Source organism: Schistocerca cancellata, chromosome 1, assembly GCF_023864275.1.
Source record: "Schistocerca cancellata isolate TAMUIC-IGC-003103 chromosome 1, iqSchCanc2.1, whole genome shotgun sequence".
In the NCBI taxonomy this organism is placed as follows: domain Eukaryota; kingdom Metazoa; phylum Arthropoda; class Insecta; order Orthoptera; family Acrididae; genus Schistocerca; species Schistocerca cancellata.
The window spans coordinates 193,428,970-193,450,807 of record NC_064626.1 but is presented as its reverse complement, the minus strand read 5'-3'; the positions used below and the strand labels follow the sequence as shown (position 1 = coordinate 193,450,807).

The 21,838-nt window shown below is 47.3% G+C and overlaps 1 protein-coding gene across 2 annotated transcripts in view; it reads left to right on the top strand.

The window, feature by feature from the left end:
• Positions 1–21,838, top strand: part of LOC126155701 (uncharacterized) — a 134,160-nt gene that overhangs the window by 16,581 nt on the left and 95,741 nt on the right. For both annotated transcript variants that reach the window (XM_049916257.1, XM_049916249.1), the window contains exon 2: positions 17,197–17,358. In XM_049916257.1, coding sequence (XP_049772214.1) covers positions 17,197–17,358 — 162 coding nt within the window. The remainder of the gene's footprint in view (positions 1–17,196; positions 17,359–21,838) is intronic.

Genomic DNA, 21,838 nt, shown 5'->3' with positions numbered 1-21,838 from the left:
CAGGCACATAGACACAGGCAACAGAGCATGCACAATGTCGGCACTAGTACAGTGTATATCCACCTTTCGCAGCAACGCAGGCTGCTATTCTCCCATGGAGACGATCGTAGAGATGCTGGATGTAGTCCTGTGGAACTGCTTGCCATGCCATTTCCACCTGGCGCCTCAGTTGGACCAGCGTTCGTGCTGGACGTGCAGACCGCGTGAGACGACGCTTCATCCAGTCCCAAACATGCTCAATGGGGGACAGATCCGGAGATCTTGCTGGCCAGGGTAGTTGACTTACACCTTCTAGAGCACGTTGGGTGGCACGGGATACATGCGGACGTGCATTGTCCTGTTGGAACAGCAAGTTCCCTTGCCGGTATAGGAATGGTAGATCGATGGGTTCGATGACGGTTTGGATGTACCGTGCACTATTCAGTGTCCCCTCGACGATCACCAGTGGTGTACGGCCAGTGTAGGAGATCGCTCCCCACACCATGATGCCGGGTGTTGGCCCTGTGTGCCTCGGTCGTATGCAGTCCTGATTGTGGCGCTCACCTGCACGGCGCCAAACACGCATACGACCATCATTGGCACCAAGGCAGAAGCGACTCTCATCGCTGAAGACGACACGTCTCCATTCGTCCCTCCATTCACGCCTGTCGCGACACCACTGGAGGCGGGCTGCACGATGTTGGGGCGTGAGCGGAAGACGGCCTAACGGTGTGCGGGACCGTAGCCCAGCTTCATGGAGACGGTTGCGAATGGTCCTCGACGATACCCCAGAAGCAACAGTGTCCCTAATTTGCTGGGAAGTGGCGGTGCGGTCCCCTACGGCACTGCGTAGGATCCTACGGTCTTGGCGTGCATCCGTGCGTCGCTGCGGTCCGGTCCCAGGTCGACGGGCACGTGCACCTTCCGCCGACCACTGGCGACAACATCGATGTACTGTGGAGACCTCACGCCCCACGTGTTGAGCAATTCGGCGGTACGTCCACCCGGCGTCCCGCATGCCCACTATACGCCCTCGCTCAAAGTCCGTCAACTGCACATACGGTTCACGTCCACGCTGTCGCGGCATGCTACCAGTGTTAAAGACTGCGATGGAGCTCCGTATGCCACGGCAAACTGGCTGACACTGACGGCGGCGGTGCACAAATGCTGCGCAGCTAGCGCCATTCGACGGCCAACACCGCGGTTCCTGGTGTGTCCGCTGTGCCGTGCGTGTGATCATTGCTTGTACAGCCCTCTCGCAGTGTCCGGAGCCAGTATGGTGAGTCTGACACACCGGTGTCAATGTGTACTTTTTTCCATTTCCAGGAGTGTATATCCCTGACCTTATCCATGCTGTTTTCAATCTGTTTCTCTGACTTGCCCGATCTCTGGCCTAGTCAGTCATCATTTCCCCCTTCTGCCACCTGCACCTGTACACGTCGAGGATTTGGTGGACGAATGTCGACTCCTTGTCCCTTCTCGGCGCGACCATTTCTTTGCCATACCTTATTGGTATGTGTGCGGTTGCTGTTTCTACTATTGTTCCACTGTCCACTATTGTTCCATGTGAATCCTCTCTGCTTGTGTGTCTGTCTACGGTCTCTATTATTTTCCCAAGTGGGATTGCTCCTGGCTTCATTGTTTCGTTGGAAATTTTGCTGTAGTTGTCTGTAGCCATCATTGTTCCAATCCTGGCGTCTAATGATTGTGTTTTGATTATCCCGATTCATATTCTGGGTTTCTCTTTGATTCCTTTTGTCCGTGTCCTGCTGTTAGTTAAAGGCAAATTCTAATTCTCTGAGCGTGCCTTTAAACAACTCCAAATTGTCACCGCACCTACCGGCTAACGTTTGCTGATAAGTTATTGGTAACTTCATGTAACGTAGTCGAATGATTCCTGCTGGACTGCATGGTTCATCTAAGTATCGGTTCTATTTCGTCATGTTTTCAAAAAAACTTGACCAGACTGCGGAACTCTGAATTTTCGAAATTCCTGCTCATCATCATGTCTTGCTTAATTCGGTCTTGTGTTTCTCTAGATCAGTAATTATTGAGAAACGCTGTGCAGAACTCCTCATATGTCTTACAAGTTCTTGCTATGTTTCTCATCCATTAAGTGGTTGCACCTTCCATGTACGAGCAGACAAAATCTAATTGGAAACTGAGAGGCCAATGGGGTGGTAAACTCAGATCAAATTGTCCTATAACATGGGGTGTAAAATATTTCCGTCATCTTTATAATGTTGGAACCTTCTGACTGAAATGAAGAAGTTGAAGTAAAAATTTTCTTCCGGTGTTTTAACTACTCCCATTGGTGGGACTTTGCGTCTTTCGCGCGCTTTCTCAGGTCCGCTCTTCCGGCTGTGTTCACTCCTCATTTCTACAGCGCACTCAGTATTATTCGATAGGTGTGCGGTAGTACGAATTTACGGGATGCAGTTGTCCATGCCGAATACGGCGTTATATATTCACCTGGTTTTGCAAATGCAGAGCTGCTGGATTTTGTGTGATTTTATTTTCTATGCTAAAGATGGCCATACCACATTCCTTTACTGTGTTTACGCTGTCGGACACGCTACTTTCTGTTTGTACAAGATTGTGCTGTACCGAATTTTTTCTGGCTCTTATCTTTCTCGTTGTTCTTACACTTTCACTCTGGGTTTCCGTATTTTCTGAACATTTCTATGGCTCTGACTACTATAGGACTTAACATCTGAGGTCATCAGTCCCCTAGAACTTACAACAACTGAAACCTAACTAACCTAAGGACATCACGCACATCCATGCCCGTGGCAGGATTCGAACCTGCGACCGTAGTGGTAGCGTGGTTCCAGACTGTAGTGCCTAGAACCTCTCGGCCACCTCGCCCGACGAACATTTGTATTGAGACTATATTTCTTCAGCTAGTTGTTTCATTTCCCTTTTCATGCTTATTCGGAGTTGCTCTAATTCCACCTTAGGTACTTCATCGACGGTATCTCTTTCGCACACAACTGCGTCTCTTCGACGCCCCCTATCCTACTCTGCGATTTATACTTTGCCCGTTTTCCTACTTTTGCGGTTTGTAGTGTCTCCTCCTTAGTAACAAGAGCAATAGGTTTCGCGTTTCCTGCTATTTATTTAGCTTCATTAGAAGTTCTTTTCATCTCAGCTACTTCGCGTGCCAATTTGGCTTGCAGTGTAACTACCTCGTCTTTGACGTCTTTTGCTTCCGTCTTAATTTGGGTTAATAACCATGTTAACTTTGTCCATCCTGGCCGGCCGGGGTGGCCGCGTGGTTCTAGGCGCTACAGTCTGGAACCGCGTGACCTCTACGGTCGCAGGTTCGAATCCTGCCTCGGGCATGGATGTGTGTGATGTCCTTCGGTTAGTTAGGTTTAAATAGTTCTAAGTTGTAGGGGACTGATGACCTTAGAAGTTAAGTCCCAAAGTGCTCAGAGCCATTTAAACCATTTGTCCATGCTTTTGTGAATTCCCGACATGTTCCTTTTAATTTCGGTTTTCATACTATTTTCGATTTTTGTCATGTTATTTTGCTTTTAGTTTTTCATAGTTTTATTGCCACCATTTATCGCTTTTCTAGTTTCTTGGAGAAACGCCAGTGTGTTTTCCATTCCTGCCACGTCAGCATCTTGCACGTTATTTCACGTAATTGGTTCTGAAGAAGCGTGGACCTACCGGTATTGTGTTCTATCAATCCTTTCGTGTCTACTATAAACACTATAACCTTATGCGTCACTGCGTGCCGACGCATTCGATTGTCGGCGGCTGTAGTAATTACGGGAGCTTTTGTGTCCACGTGGGCTAACTACACAGTGGTTTCTGATGTTTACTACTGCATCCACGTGTTCCCGAGTTTCTTCCTCGCTAGCAGATTCTCCTCCCCTGGCTTGACTGAATCTACCTTCTTCCAAAAATTCCCTGTGATCCGCTTTTATCTCATCGGTTCTCTGCGCACCTAGCATTCTCATTTCTGTCTCGTCCCACAAAATTTTGTTAGTCCCATGTACGTCCGCCATTTCAGTATGAATCCTGTCTACAGCATTTGCTTGTTTCTCTAAATGAGCTTTAGCTCTCGTTACTATGTGGTGTAGGACTAATCGATATTATCCCCTCACGAGCAAATTTCCCTCACACAAATAATTACTAAAGTGTCACTAGCACATATACAAGAAAATAAATTAATAATCACTTAATCTTTCTAAGACAACGTTCTGATCGAGCAGTGATCTGTACAAACACATACATAAAGCACTCCTTAACGTCTATAGCCAGCGACCAGACGCGCAAACGTGGCACTATTTCATACAACTTGAACTAAAGCATTGAAACCAGCGAGCAGATGCTCAAGCATGGCAACAGATGCAGTTATTACAAAATTATCTATAATTACATGCGTGACTCTATGCATGTGTGCTTAAATTATTCAACCAAGCTTAAATCACAATTAATCTTCAAATATTTTATTCACACTGAGATTTCAAATTGCTACAACTATATATTTTGTTGACTGTTTCTCAGGATTCACAGAAACTGATCCTGGAAGGGTTGCCATATCTGTCAGCGTTTTGAAGCACTTCCAGAACTTGCCCCCCACCCTCCCCCAAATCTGTAGTTTAACTGTCTGCTCATGCCATCCCACTGTCTTTGTCCATACAAAGAAATGATTGTTTTATCCTTGCATAATGGCTGCTACTCCAGCTTTTGAAGTCTGTGTTATCGGTTTGTATGATTTGTTTGTACAGATTTTTTTCTGTTGTACTGGGTTGAGGGTATCTTGGGGGTTGGTTTGCCTCCAGCTGTTTAAGACAATGATATACGGCTGACTAGAATCTGTTTGTGGCCTGCTGAAGCTCACTGTAGTCTCTTACAGCTATAGGAAGCGCTAGGCTTACTAAGAGTATATCTTTATATCTGTCCGAGTCTCCGTCAGCGTATTTTAGCATTGTCCGTCTTGTGGGCAGCTGGTCTGGGAGTTGGGTGGCACTAGTCGCAATGAGGATGGGAAGGTGGTCCCTTGTGATGGAATCGCCGATGCTAGATTCCGCCATTTCGCCGCTGATGTTGGGGCTGTGCTGCATGTAGGTTAGTGTCTAACGTCCATGAAATCAGATGAAGGTCGGTTGATTTACTGGGAATCTGTTGGTTGATTCTGTTGTCAGTAGGTCGAAGAGTTGGCGTCCGCTACCATTGTATGGTTTGTCAGCTAGCACTTGCAGTGTTGCATTAAAGTTACCCAGTATTAGGATTCCATCAAGTGCCGTTATGTGTCGTAAGCACTGTATTGATAGGGGCATCCCTGGGGATTTTGCATACAAACTATGTTGAGGGTGCGCCTGCTCCGGTCTCTTATTTGGAGTGCGACGCCTTCGATGTTCTGAAGTACTGCCAGTTGAGGGCTTTCTTTTGCTGCTATTGAATCGCGTGTACATATGGCCACTCCGCCGCTGCCGTCTTACATATCTTTCCGAAAAGTGTTGTATTTGAGGAAGTTGATTTGTTCCTGGCCTTTATCCACGTTTCAGTTATTGCAGCAACATGAACATCACACTGATGCAGTGTCTGCATCAGCATTGTACCTTTAGTCCTCACTCTGTGCTTATTGAAAAAGACAATGAAAGGATAGGCTAAACACGGTTGGCGGTGGCGTGTTTGTTGCTGCTAGAAGTAGTTTCACTTGTCGCGAAATTGAAGTAGATACTTCCTGTGAGTTAGCATGGTCAGGCGTCATTGTTGGTAACCAGAATAAAACAATAATTGGATCCATTTACCGACCTCCCAATTCAGATGATAGAGTTGCTGAAAGATTCAAGGAAAACTTGAGTTTGATTTCAAACACGTACCCGACTCATACGATAAAAGTTGGTGGTGAATTTAATGTATCCTCGATATGTTGGCGAAATTACATGTTTAATTCCGGAGGTACACATAAAATAACATCCGAGATTGTGCTAAACGCATTCTCTGAAAATTATTTCGAGCAGTTAGTTCATGAGCCCATGCGAATAGTAAACGGTTGTAAAAACACACCTGACTTAGCAACAAATAATCCTGAGTTAATAACGAGCACCAAATCCGATTTTGGGATTAGTGTACCCAGGATTGTCGTAGCGAGACTGAATATTGTAATCCCCAAATCCTCGAAATATAAGGGAAAATATACCTATTCAAAAAAGCAGATAAAAATTCACTTGGCGCCTTCCTGAGAGACAATCTCCACTCAAAAATGGTTCAAATGGCTCTGAGCACTATGGGACTTAACATATTAGGTCATCAGTCCCCTAGAACTTAGAACTACTTAAACCTAACTAACCTAAGGACATCACACACATCCATGCCCGAGGCAGGATTCGAACCTGCGTCCGTAGCAGTCCCGCGGATCCGGACTGCAGCGCCTAGAACCGCACGACCACCGCGGCCGGCTAATCTCCACTCATTCCAAATTAATAACGTAAGTGTAGACCAGATGTGGCTTTCATTCAAAGAAATGGTATCAGCAGCAGTTGAAAGATTTATACCATACAAATTGACAAATGACGGAACTGATCCTCCTTATTACAAAAAACGGGTTAGAACACCGTTGCAGAAACAATGAAACAAACATGCCAAATTTAAACATACACCAAATCCCCTAGATTGGCCATCTTTTACAGAAGCCCGATGTTTATCGCGGACTTCAATGCGAGATGCTTATAAGAGTTTCCACAACGAAACGCAGTCTCGAAACCTGGCAGAAAATCCAAAGAGATCCTGGTCGTATGTGAAGTATGTTAGCTACAAAAAACAATCAATGCCTTCTCTGCGCGATAGCAATGGATGTACTATCGAAGACAGTGCTACCAAAGCAGATTTACTAAACACAGCCTTCCGAAATGCCTTTACAAAAGAAGACGAAGTAAGTATTCCATAATTCGAATCGAGAGCAGCTGCCAACATTATTAGCGTAGAAGTAAATATCTTCGGCGTAGTAAAGCAACTTAAATCACTTAACAAAAGCAAGTCTTCTATTCCAGACTGTATACCAATTACGTTCCTTTCGGAGTATGCTGATGTATTAGCTCCATACTTAACAATCACATACAACTGTTCGTTCGACGAAAGATCCGTACCCAAACACTGGAAAGTGACACAGGTCACCTCAATATTCAAGAAAGGTAGTTGGAGTAATCCACTAAATTACAGGCCCATATCGTTAACGTCGATATGCAGCAGGATTTTGGAACATATATTGTGTTCTAACATTATGAATTGCCTCGAAGGAAACGGTCTGTTTACACACAATCAACATGGGTGTAGAAGACATCGTTCCTATGGAACACAGCTAGCTCTTTCTTCACATGAAATGTTGAGTGCTATTGACAAGGGATTTAAGATCTATTCCGTATTTCTGGATTTCCGGAAGGCTTTTGACGATGTACCACACTCGCGGCTCGTAGTGAAAATGCATGCTTATGGAATATCGTCTCAGTTATGTGACTGGATTTGTGATTCCCTGTCATCGAGTAAGACAGAAGTGATTCTGGCGTTCCCCAAGATAGTGTTATAGGCCCTTTGCTGTTCCTTATCTATTTAAACGATTTGGAAGACAGTCTGAGCAGCCGTCTTCGGTTGTTTCCAGATGACGCTGTCGTTTGTCGACTAATAAGTCCTCCGAAGATCAAAACAAAGTGCAAAACGATTTAGAAAAGATGTCTGAATGGTGTGAAAATTGGCAGTTGACTGTAAATAACTAATGGAGTGAGGTCATCCACATGAGAGCTATAAGGAACTCGTTAAACTTCGGTTACACGATAAACCAGTCTAATCTAAAAACCGCAAATTGAACTAAATACCAAGGTATTGCAGTCACGAACAACTTAAATTGGGTCGGCCACTGTGACCGAGCGGTTCTAGGCACTTCAGTCTGGAACTGCGCGACCACTAAGGTCGCAGGTTCGAATCCTTCCTGGGGCATGGATGTGTGTAGTGACCTTAGGTTAGTTAGGTTTAGGTAGTTCTAAGTTCTAGGCGACTGATGACCTCAGATGTTAAGTCCGATAGTGCTCAGAGCCATTTTAGCCAACTTAAATTGGAAGGAACGCACAGAAAATGTTGTGGGGATGGCTAACCAAAGGCTGCGTTTTATTGGCAGGACACTTATAAAGAGACTGCCTACACTACACCTGTCCGTCCTCTTTTAGAATGCTGCTCAGCGGTGTGAGATCCTTATTAGATAGGACTGACGGACTTCATCGAAAATGTTCAAAGAAAGGCAGCACGTTTTGTATTATCGTGAATTATGGGATAGAGTGTCACAGAAATGATACAGGATTTCGACTGGACATCATTAAAACAAATGCGTTTTTCGTTGCGACTGAACCTTCTCACGATATTCGTCACCTACGTTCTCCTCCGAATGCGAAAATATTTTGTTGACACGTACCTACATAGGGAGGAACGATCCCACGATAAAATAAGGGAAATCAGAGCCCGTACGGAAAGATACAGGTGTTCGTTCTTTCCGCGCACTATGCGAAATTGGAATAATAGAGAATTGTGAAGGTGGTTCGATGAACCTTCAGCCAGGAACTTAAATGTGATTTGCAGAGTATCCATGTAGATGTAGATGTAGATGTAGATGTAGATGTAGACGTTGTGCATCAGCCATTGTGGTGGTGGTAACTGGCTAAGGGGGGCTAGAGTGGTTGACGGGGTTGTTTACTTTCTGTGGTGTGTGTGGTGTGTGTATGTGTGTGTGTGTGTGTGTGTGTGTGTGTGTGTTCGTGTGCATTCGCCATTCAGGGTGCTGTTATTCCCTTATCGTTTGTGTATTTTATTTCGTGTTTGCGCACCCTCGTAGTATTTTCCCAGTATTTGTCTTCTAGCGTATCCCAAAGAACTTTGACTGCCTCTCTGCGATCTTGAAGTAGGTGGAACAGTACTGTGGCTGCGATCCGTATGAGGTCTTCTTTGAGCACTATGTGGTGGTAGAAGTAGTCGTCGCTGTCTGGAAGACACGCTAGCTCGTGTATGATCTCGATGGGGGAGTGTATCGACCGCTGGGGCCTTCTTGGGTCTTTCGAGGCATTTGTAGAAGAGGGCAGAGTTGGGACCCTTGCAATTGGAGCATGTTTCTTCTTCCGTTTGGTTGCAGCGGAAGAGGTCATGCTGTCCATAGCATCTTCGACCCTTTGTTTCGTGAACGTATTTGTTGTGTGTGTATGTGAAGGGCACCTACAATATTGCGCTGGTTTAGGGGGAGGGGGCTGCTTGGATGTTGTGCTATGCAGTTTCGTCGTTTATTTTTCTTTCGTCTCTGCGCTATGCTTTGTTTACGTTAAGGCCCCGTGGAAGCAGTTTTTTGAGCACTGAATCGTCCAATGTGCCTTGATGTATGCTTTTAAGTATGACGATCTCCTCCTTTACGGGTCCAGTATTTATGTCTACTCTCTTCCTCCCCCACCGCCGTGTCCAGTCGTCCCGTCACCGGTCCGCGTTGTTGCGCATTCCCTCTTCGGTCCGGAGTACCTCTCTGTGGGCTGGCGATGCGTTTTCGGTCCACTTGGGAAGTAAAACAAATGAAAAGGCTGCAAACAGTGCATAACAAATCTCTATGGCTCTGCATCAGCCACGATATTTCAGTACGATGTAGCTTTACGATGAACTCGAGACTTCCGACGCTGAAGTGACGCATCCGCGATTTCGCCACGAGATTCTACTCGTCGGCGCGGACCTGAGATAATCGGATGGTCTGTGGAATGCGACAGCTGCGATGCCAGCTGCTCTCTCTGGAGTTTTCTCCCATTAGAAACGTTCTCAGCCGTTCCTTCTTGAACTTGGTGTGTCAGGCCGAGCGCTGTTATTTCGTCTTCGATCCCATGCACCCGTCTATGTGATTGAATTCCGCCTTCGGGCCCGTGCAGCTCCAGGTTCCGTTGTGGTTCCAGCTGTTCTCTCTGCAGGTCGCTCCCGCTAGAAGCTCCCCGCTACGTGGTGGTGGTGGTGGTTGTTGGGATGTTTAAGGGGGACTAAACAGCGAAGGTCATCAGGCCCCCATTCCAAAAACAGGCGAGCCGAAATTCGGCGAAGCAGGTAAAAACCAAAAGGGGGGGGGGGGAGGAGACGCCCACCCCAGGCGCTAAAAGAACACAAATGCAGCAACAAACACTACAGACAAGAAGAGTACAGATGAACACCAGACAGAAAGAAACAGCAGAAAAGAAGATGGCCGGAGACTGGTTGACTGACCACAAGAACAAAAAAAAGGGAAAGAGTCAACCATCCGACGACACACCAGAACAGCAACAAATATTGAGAGAAGCGAGGACAAAAGACACAGAAAGGGAAAGGTGCAGGACCTCCCTAAATGGAACCATAAAAAGGTCTACCACGGATAAAATTTAAAACGTCATCAGCCATGGAGGCATCGTCGCATAAAACCAAAGGCAAAGTGCCCGGGAGATTAAAAGACTCCCGGAGGGTGCGCAGTCGGGGACACTCCAACAAAATGTGGGCGACCGTCAGCCGGGACCCACACTGACACAGGGGGGGATCCTCCTGACGCATCAGGTAGGTATGGCCGACACACGACGACAGAGTCCCTGCGAGAAGCCCGCAGGGAGGAGCGCCACACATCGGTCGTCTCCTTGACAGCCCGCAGTTTATTCGGGGATGTCATGCCACGCCACTCAGCAGTCCACATCCCAAGCACCTTACGGCGCAACACCAGTTGCTGATCGCGAGCCGTGAGGCCGATCTCCAAAGCTGGGGCATCGATCGCCCCTTTGGCCAGCCTGTCAACACGTTCGTTCTCCGGGATGCCAACGTGACCTGGCGTCCAAACAAAGACCACCGAACGATCAGAACGGGTAATGGGGGAAACAGACTCCTGAATAGAGGACACCAGAGGAGAAGAGGTATAGCAGCGGTCGATGGCCTGGAGCCTGCTCAGGGAGTCACTGCAGATAACGATGGACGTACCTGAGCAGAAACGCATATGCTCAAGAGCGCGCAATATGGCCACCAGCTCTGCAGTAAAAATACTGCAGCCAGCCGGCAAGGAGCGCTGCTCAGCATGGGCAGCGTGAGCAAAAGCGTAGGCAGTGCGACCATCAACCAGGGAACCATCAGTGTAGACAGTCTCACAGTCCGAAAATGAGGCGAGGAGCGCAAGAAAACGGCGACGCAGGGCCACAGGCGGAACCGAGTCCTTGGGTCCCTGTGCCAAGTCCAGACAGACGGACGGACGGGACAAACACCAGGGAGGCGTAGGAGCACGGACCCAGAAGGGAGGCAGAAGAGGGAATGACCCCAGTTCCGACAGCAGGGACTGGACGCGGACTGCTACGAAAAGCCCAGACCTAGGTCGCCGTTCGGGCAGATGGAGGACCATGGCAGGGAAAAGCAGGCGACGATTGGGATGGCCTGGCGAGCAATGCACGTGGACAGCATAGTCGGCGAGCAGTCGATGGCGGCGAATCCGCAGCGGGGGAACCCTGGCCTCCACGAGTAGACTATCCACGGGGCTGGTACGAAAAGCGCCAGTTGCAAGCCGAACCCCACAGTGGTGTATGGGGTCTAACAACTTCAACACTGAGGGTGATGCAGACCCATAGGCCAGGCTCCCATAATCAAGCTGGGACTGCACAAGGGCTCTGTACAATCACAGCAGCGTGCTGCGATCTGCACCCCAAGACGTGTGGCTAAGGCAGCGGAGGGCGTTGAGGTGCCGCCAGCATTTTTGCTTCAGCTGAGTAATATGCGGAACCCCTGTGAGCCGGGCATGAAACACGAGTCCCAAGAAGCGGCAAGTGTCCACCACTTCAAGCAGGTGGCCGTCGAGGTAAAGTTCAGGATGAAGGTGGACCGTCCGACGCCTGCAGAAGTGCATAACTCGAGTCTTGGCTGCAGAGAACTGAAAACCATGAGTCAGAGCCCATGATGCTGCCTTGCGAACGGCGACTTGCAGCCTGCGTTCTGCGACTCCCGTAGTCGTGGAGCTAAATGAGATGCAGAAGTCGTCGGCATACAAAGAAGGAGACACCGACGACCCCACGGCTGCAGCCAGACCATTATTGGCCACTAGAAATAAGGAGATGCTCAACACCGAGCCCTGCGGGACCCCATTTTCCTGTATATAAGATGAACTAGATTCGGCACCGATGTGCACCCGGAAAGAGCGGCGCAATAAAAAGGTTTGAAGAAAAGCCGGGAGCCGACCACGAAGACCACACTCAGACAACGTGGCGAGGATGTGATGCCTCCATGTGGTGTCATACGCCTTCCGCAGATCGAAAAATACAGCAACGAGATGCTGACGTCGGGCAAAGGCCGTACGGATAGCAGATTCCAGCCGCACAAAATTGTCCGTGGCAGACCGGCCCCTATGGAAGTCACCCTGGGATGGAGCGAGGAGACCGCGTGACTCAAGGACCCAACACAAACGCCGCCCCACAATACGTTCGAGCAATTTGCACAAAACGTTGGTGAGGGTAATGGGACGATAGCTGTCCACCGCCAGTGGGTCCGCACCGGGCTTCAAGATGGGGACAATAACACCCTCTCGCCATTGCGACGGGAACACGCCCTCGCTCCAAATGCGGATAAAGATGGATAGGATGTGTCTCTGGCAGTCCCTGGAGAGATGCTTAAGCATCTGTGCGGGGATGCAGTCTGGTCCTGGTGTGTATCAGGGCAATCGGCGAGGGCAGTGAGGAATTCCCTCTCGCTGAAAGGAGCATTGTATGTTTCAGAACGACGCGTGCGGAACGATAACGGCGTCTGCTCGGCTCGCTCCTTGAGAGAGCGAAAGGCGGGGGGATAAGTTGCAGTCGCAGAGCTCTTAGCAAAGTGCGCAGCAAGGTGTTCAGCAATGGCGGCAGCGGCCGTGCAGACAGCGCCGTTCAAGGAGATCCCAGGGACAGCCATAGGGGTCTGGTGTCCATAAATCCGCCGTATCCGGGACCACACGAGCGAGGGGGAGACACGGGAGCCCAAGGATGAGACATACCGCTCCCAGCATTCCTGCTTACGCCGTGTAATAAGACGATGGGCGAAGGCACGGAGCCTCTTAAAGGCGATGAGGGTCTCGAGAGACGGGTGCCGCCTATGACGCTGGAGGGCCCGACTGCGGTCGCAAATAACCTCAGCAATCTCCGGCGACCACCAGGGTACAGCCTTCCTCCGAGGGAGTCCAGAAGAGCGGGGGATGCCAGCCTCGGCCGCCGAAATGATTGACGTGGTTAAGACACGGACCACCTCGTCAATGTCACCCTTTGGGGGAGACTCAACGGTTGCCGCGGAAGTAAAACTTGGCCAGTCAGCCCTGTGGAGAGCCCAGCGGGGCAGGCACACAGAAGAATGACACTGGGGCAGTGACAAATAGATGGGAAAAATGGTCACTACCACACAGGTCAGGATGCACTCTCCAGTGGAGGGATGGGACAAGTCCGGGGGTGCAAAGAGATAGATCGATGGCCGAGAACGAGCCATGGGCCACACTGAAATGCGTGGGAACACCGGTGTTCAAGAGGCTAAGGTCGAGCTGAGCCAACAAATGCTCCATGGCACGACTGCGGTCATCGGAGACAGTCCCACCCCGTAGAGGGTTGTGGGCATTGAAATCGCCCAGCAACACGAAGCAACACGAAAGGTGGCGGCAGTTGGGCTATCAGAGTAGCCAGGACATGCTGCGTGACAGCACCATCCGGTGGTAGGTAAATACTGCAGACGGTAATAGCCTGTGGCGTCCACAACCGAAGAGCGACAGCCTGTAAAGCTGTTTGTAGAGGTACAAACTCGCTGTGAAGAGAGTTAAGGACATATATGCAGACGCCACCAGACACCCTTTCATAAGCTGCCCAGTTCTTAAAATAACCCCGATAGCCACGGAGGGCGGGGGTTCGCATTGCTGGAAACCAAGTTTCCTGCAGAGCAATGCAAAGGAAAGGATGAAGGCTGATAAGTTGGCGGAGCTCAGCTAGATGGTGGAAGAAACCGCTGCAGTTCCACTGGAGGATGGTATTGGCCATGGATGGGAAAGGCGTGAAGGGACTGGGGAGGCAGGTTACGCCTCCTGGGCCCCTGCTGCTTCTCAGTCACCACCTGGACAACAGCCAACTACTGCATCCGAGGGACTGGCGTGAACCATGTCCACAGCGGACGCCAGGACCTCCACCTCATCCTCAGACGCAGAGCTTGTAGGAAGCGGTGGAATGGGTGCCACCGCAATGTCAGTAGCGTTGGGGAGTTCCTACTTCTTCTGCTTCTCGCGCTGTGCCTTTGGTGGTTCAGGCTGGGAGGGCGGCACTGGGTCAGTCTCAGGGACAGACGACGACCGTGTGTCCCGACGACCAGGGACCGGTGGTTGTTTAAGCCACTTGCGGCAGTCAGCCTTGGTACCAGTCGGAACTTGAGAAGGGAGGTCCCCAAGGGACCCCTTCCTTACGAGAGTAGCCGAAGAAGTCTTACGCTTCTCCGGCTGGGAAGGGGGAACTGATGTCCCTGATGGTTTGGGAGGTGTTGCTCCGGAAGTAGATGGAGCAGGAGCAACAGTGGGTTTAGTGCCCCCCACCATCAAGGGGGCAGGTGTGGGGCTTCGACTCTGAGAGCTGACTGGAGCGGATGGAACTGTAGCAGGAGTGACAGTTGCGGCATAAGAAGCTGTCATGCGCACTGGATGAAGCCGATCATATTTCCGCTTCGCCTCAGTGTACGTCAGGCGGTCGAGAGTCTTGATTTCCATGGTCTTCCGTTCCTTCTGCAGAATCGGACAGTCTGGCGAGCAAGGCGGATGGTGCGCACCACAGTTCACACAGATTGGAGGCGGGGCACAGGGATGATCAGGATGGGATGGTCGACCGCAATCGCGACAGACGAGGTCAGAAGTACAGCGTGAAGACATATGGCCAAACTTCCAACACTTGAAGCACTGCATCGGGGGAGGGATATATGGCTTGACATCACAACGGTATCACCTTGACCTTCTCAGGTAACTTGTCACCCTCAAAGGCCAAGATGAAGGCACCGGTGGCAACTTGACGATCCCTCGGACCCTGGGGGACGCGCCGGACGAAATGGACACCTCGGCACTCCAAGTTGGCGCGCAGCTCGTCATCGGACTGTAAAAGGAGATCCCTGTGGAAGATAATGCCCTGGACCATATTCGGACTTTTATGGGGCGTGATAGTGACGGAGACATCCCCCAGCTTAGTACAAGCGAGCAAGGCCTGCGACTGAGCGGAGGATGCCGTTTTCATCAGCACCGATCCGGACCGCATCTTGGACAAGCCCTCCACCTCCCCATACTTGTCCTTTAAATGCTCTACAAAGAACTGAGGCTTCACGGATATAAAATATTCCCCATCAGCTCTGGTACAGACAAGATATCTGGGCAAATACGTCTCACTGTCATTCAATGCCTTTCGTTCCTCCCATGGTGTGGCGAGGGAGGGGAACGATTTGGGGTCATTAACGTTACCTTTAAAATGGGCCCTCGAACGCTTAGAGACTGCTGGTGGCTGGCCACCAGCAAGAGAAGATGTGCCACGCTTCATTGTGTGTCATCCACCCTGATGCCACCTACTCCGACCAAGGGCCCTCCCCACGGGCGCCACCCAGCCACAGCAAAGGCCACCTGGCAGGATGGCCATTGCCGGGAGTCCCGATGCCCCATGGAGATGGGCATCTACTCCTTGGCATACGTGGGGAGTTAACGGCGCAGGCATCAGTAGAGCGATCCCTGTGTTGTCAGGGGGCTACAACCAACAGGGTACATGGCGGCCCCACCACAACGGACTGGCTACCGTGCTGGATCTTAGGTGCAAGAAAGCCCAAGGTCGTCGTCGCAGTTAAAAGCAACACTGCAGAGTGCAGTGTAGTAATCGCACCCAGGGACGTATCCTCGCCCAAGAGATGGAAAACGAGCGGGACACCATTGCAACGACGAAAAAGCCGGCTAAAGGTCTCAATGCACGACGGATACAGTGCACCATGTAAGGCGCCCTTCCCCAATTGGCTCGCTCTTCGGAATAATTTAGAAAGATGGAGGTCAAACCCGAGAGGGGACCATCACATGAAGCCGAAACATTTGAAACTCCTTTTAGTCGCCTCTTACGACAGGCAGGAATACCGCGGGCCTATTCTTACCCCCGAACCCGCAGGGGGTGCTCTCCTTTTGATAACTACATCAGCAACGGCACCTGGTCATTCTTTTGGTAACCACATCCAGCAACGCCAACTGGCCATCCCTTTTACAGTGCCAGGGTGAACTTAATACTTGAGTGGAGTGAGTTCAGATGTTCCAGAAAATCATAGAGCATATCACTACTAGCTGTTGTTGGTAAATCGCTGTATGAACCAAAATTTATGTAATTTTATCGTCATGATCATTATGGTGAGAGAACTTCTTGACATATCGAAGCTGTGTGATGCATCTCGAATCATTTCCCCAAACATTTGCTTCCGTGAACCATAAGTTGCCCTTATGGCTTCACTCCCCCCAGTAGACTTACTTCCTATGTAGTTTGCAAAAATAGACACGGATCTCCTGTGGCACTTCTGGAAGAAACGATGTTATGGGGAAAAGGCTGTCTCACAGCTCAGCAGTTGTTTGAACAATGGGTTTTTCTCTGAGGACCTAGCAAGAGCGGCTTTGAAATTTCCTGGGAGATCAAAACTGCGTGACGGATCAGGAACTCAAATTCAGCACACTGAATTTCACACACATTACCTCTTACCTTATAATTCTAGATTCATTCTAGGCTCTCGGAATTTTCATAGTAATAATCTATACTGAACACAATTTTATCATGGCATTCCATACCGTAGTTCTTTAAATACTTGACTGATGCATTGACTGCTAAACTTACAAAGAATTCCATTGGTCTGTTATGAACCTTAGTAACTTTTTCCGTCAATTCAGCCCTGCAAAGTTCTTTTGCTCACGAATCGAAGCACTCTTCCTGCAGTTATGGAGTGCAGGCATGCGCTAACTGATAAACTCTCAAATAATCCTATGGTTATTCATGTTGCGATGTATACTCTAAAAATAACCGTTTTTTACGCAATGTAAGAATTCTATTTATGTATTTTAATTGCTGAATTTTCGTACAGCCAGTAGTAAGAAAACTTTTTGATTTTCCTATTCAGTCTCAGTAGCACTGCTGTTGTTTTGAGATATATCCTTGGTATTCTAGTGAAGCGCTCTTGTAATGTGTGTGTTTTTTTTCTGTTCGGCAGGGTCCATACACTATAGACATGTTAGAGCTTGGCGCCTGCGATGATGGGGAATACCCAGGCATTTTGGTCAACATTTCACAGACTGTAGACGAGGAAACCAATGAAACCACGTACAAAGGAGGCATCACTTTGTACTACGACATGTTTGCGGACGATTTTGAGGTGAGGGTTCAGTGGCAGCTCGCCTCGTTCAGGCGCTCTCCGCGTTGTATTCCTCAACTCTGGAACAAACCAGGTATGTGAGAGGTGACGCCCGCGCTCCTTGCCAGCGATTCCTGGTTTGTGACGTTCCGGGCCTCTGCATATTGAGGAATCGAGCTCGGGAGTACCCTTCTGTTTTGATACAAACTGTGAGTCAGTTAATCCGTTCACCTCTAATACCTGCCGAATCATGTAATATATGGTAATGCTGTTTACGCCTGTGTTAACTGCGAGACAGTACGCAACATATGATACAGTCCTGTTTCATAGCTACATTAATTACAAAGGCATGGGCATTACCTCCTCTTTTTAGCCCTCGGGCGGTCGCATTGGTTGACTGAGCCAACCAGTGTTCGTTTTTCACTTTGAAGTCAAAATACGCATTGTTGCAGTACTGGTGGCTCCGCCTATCTTCAAGTTGGACCTCTGTCAATTGAACTGTTGCTGCGTTTGTAGCGCTCACACATTGACAGCAACTGCAGCTTATTTTAGTCCTGGTTCTGTTTGGTGTGCAGAGTCAACCACGCGACCTGTGATGTAAGTATTTTTTATGGTAACTGTGAATACTGTATTTATTTAAGATTAAAATCTTCCACTAGCAACTATATTTTATTTTTATTTATACTTTTAGGGTTTTTTCAAAAAGGGGTTACCAGAGGAGGAGATTGAAAGGCTTCTAAAAGAAGATTTGGACGACAGCAAGTGTTCTGAATTTGACTGGTCTGACAAGGAAGAAGAACAAATAGTAGTTAGTGATCACAACAGTGAATCAGAAGCAGAAGTAGTTCCTTTAGAGGGAGGAGGACATACATATATCGAAGACGAAATACAACTTAATGAAGATGAAAAAAATGGTGACGATAATTTTGATTTTATGTGTGGGTATTTTGTTGGTAAAAATGGCAAAACTAAGTGGTCCACGGAAAGTGTAGGAGCCAAAACGGCGAAAGCGCCCTCAAAAAATATAAAAAAATTCTACCGGGTCCGAAGAGGTCTGCTAAGGGCATTACACAATAAGTGACAGCAATCAGTAAGATTGTTAGTGCAGATATGATTAATTCACTTGTGGAATACATCAATCAGCAACGCAGTATCACAGGAGAGAGAGAGAGAGAGAGAGAGAGAGAGAGAGAGAGATGAAGGAAACTTCTTGGGAAGAGATATATGCTTTCCTTGCAATCTTTATATTGACTGGTTTGAAGGGTGGAAATAAAAGAAAAGTTGAAGAACTTTGGAGTAAAGATGGCACTGGTATAAAGATCCATGGTTTGTATATCATACAGACGGTTCTTATTCTCCTCAGGAGCGTGAGATTTGACGACAAATTGACAAGAACACAAAGACGCAAGAGCGACAAATTTGCAGCAATCAGATCATATTTAGATAATTTTGTCACCAATTGTAAGGAAAGATATAGTTTGGAAGAGTTTGTAACCATTGATGAGATGCTCACACGTTTTAGAGGGCGATATGCGTATGTTCAGTACATACCGAACAAACCAGCAAAGTACAGCCCGAAATTCTTTGCTATTTGCGATGCCAAAAACATTCCATACAGAATGTGTTGAGCTGTACCGTGGAACGCAACCAAATGGCCCTAACAGTGTGCCAAATAAACCGTACGATATCACGCATCGCCTGGCAGAACCTGTGCTGTGATGAAATCGGAATATTACTTTTTATATTTGGTATACCAGTTATCCACTGTCAGCCTTACTTTTGCAGAGAAACGTCACATGGATTGGAACTCTGAAGAAAAATAAAACGGAAATTCCCCCGGAATTCCTACCTCTGAAATCCAGGAAGATTAGGTCTTCATTGTTTGGATACCAGAAAGATATCACACTGATGTCATATGTGCCCAAAAGAAACAAATGTGCTGTTCTGCTTAACACCATGCACAGTGAAGGCACAGTCGATGAGAATACCAATAAACCGTACATTATCGTGGACTATAACCGACAAAAGGAAGGGTCGATACAGTCGACCTAATGTACAGTAAGCATTCAGTTGCACGAGTAACAAGGAGGTGGACAGTGGCTGAATGGTTCGCTGTACTAAACATCGCTGGTATCATTACCCAAACACTGTTTCACTGCAATGCAGAAAACCCAACAACACCAACGGGGCTGTTTGTGAAACAGTTATCCCAACAACTTATTAAAGATCATTTAGTTACAGGATCCAACATTTCGATGCTTCCAAATGATCTCAAAATATTTTCGTTGCCTTATAAATAGCAAGAACCTCAAGAACCAGAAGAACCTCCAAACAAAAAGAAGAGTCGCTGCGATGTGTTTGGCAGAGAAAACAATGTTGTCACCACACTTCGTTGTAGTCAGTGTTAAGATGTCTGTATGCAAGAAGCATTCCGCAGTTGGGTGTGAGAAGTGTGCGCGTAACACTACGGATGAGATAGAGGAACAGGATGAGTAAACTCTGTTTTTACGTAAAAACACTATAGTCATGTTCAATAAAGAGAGTATAATCCAATAAAAGCTGTTTGAGTAACATATGCTGAGAAAGAATGAAGGTCAAATGTTATTTAACTTGATCCTGTATGTTAGGAGTGCATTGTTAAATGAAAAACTAGATTCCTTAATTAGATTTTAATTGTATCTTTAGAAACAATAAAGGTGAAATATTAAAACTTGTATTTCTATTAATTAAAACACCAAAATAAACTTATTAGTTTTCAGTAGGAAGCATATTATGGTATAACTTTTCACATCTTTAGTGAAAATAATGGATGGTTGACAGAGTTAACCACGCGGCCACTGGTGTTACAAAAATCGATGCGACCACTCGACGGTTAAAATGGACATGTGGCATTTACTGCTGATAGTATTGCAGATCTAACAGAGACAGCTCATTGGCATTTCATGTTTCCAAAACCGAAGATTTATTTAAGAGTAATTAATTTTTGAAACATAGGATTTGCCTGTTTTGCTCATGAAATGGGTTACTGTCATATGCGGAATTTATCGATTCCATACACAATTACGGAAATTCTTCTCGTCGGACAGTGAGAAAACAACTGGTTTCAGTACAGCAATATGAGCACCCAGGAGCACAGATGAAATGTAGCTTTCATTCTGTCCATGTCGTGCACGTCTGCCGAGTGCTGGCTGTATCGAAAAAAGAAATGTCTTTCACGATACAAGAAAAACAAAATACGTTAAAATTTCGCATAGAATGTAGAAGCCACTTGATGAGAGCAACTGAGCTGTACTCAGTAAAGATTTATTTGAGACTAAGTGATTGGGTTACTCTCTTTGAAACTGTAATGGTTGCACTGGTAAAAGACAGGGTGTGTACAGACACCAGACGGCAATTCTAAGCGTCGAGGGGCGTGAAAGGGAAGAGAACTGGGTGAGGTGGTGTTGTAGACTATCCTCGCTATTACTGAATCTGTACATTGAGCAAGCGGTAAACGAAACCAAAGAAAAATGTAGAGAGGTGTTTAGGTTTCAGGCGGAACAAAGAAAAACGCTGAGATTTGCCAATGACATTGCAATTCTGTGACAGACAGCAAAGGACTTTTCAGAGCAGTTGAACGGAGTGGCCAGTATACTGAAAGGAGGATACAAGATAAACATCAACAAAACCAATAGAGGAAGATAATGAAATGTAGGTAAATTAAATGAAATTACAGTGAAGGAATTAGATTAGGAAACAAGACACTGAAAATAGTAGATGAGTTGTGCTATTTAGGGTGACGAACGAAATAGATATGATATAAAATGTAGACCGGTGATGACAAGAAAAAAGTTTCTGAATAAGAGAAATTTTGGACGGCTAATGTCAATTTAAGAGTTAGGAGGTCTTTTTCTAGAGGTGTTTGTGTGGGTTGTAGCCTTGTATGAATGTCAAACATGGACGATGAACGGTTCAGATAAGGAGAGTGTATAAACGTTGGGAACGTGGTGTTACAGAAGAACGCTGAATATTGGATGGGTAGATCGTGTAACAAATTAGGAGGTACTGAACAGAGTAGGGTAGAAAAGAATTTTGTGAAACAACTTTGTTAAAATATGTAATCAGTTTAAAGAACACACTCTGAGTCATGAAGGAATCACCAGTTAAGTGCTGAACGTAATTTTAGTGAGTAAAATTGTAGATGGAGATGAACAGATGAATAGAGAAAGCAGTTGGAAAGCCATGCGGGTTGCAGTAGTTACTTGGAGATGAAATAGCATGGAGAGTGGCATGTAACATGTCTTCAGATAGAAGACCACAAGAACGACAAAAATGTGATTGGTCGTTACTTCAATGAAGGTTCCTTAATGATTTATTACAGGAGAGGATAGTCTAAGCTCCACTGACCGAGTAATGTGATGTTGCAAGACGGATGGAGGAGGTCTAGGAATGTAGAACCAGTTCCTTGGCCATCGTGGAATCATAAATGCAGTGGTAACAAAAGGATATTTAATCAGCAGAA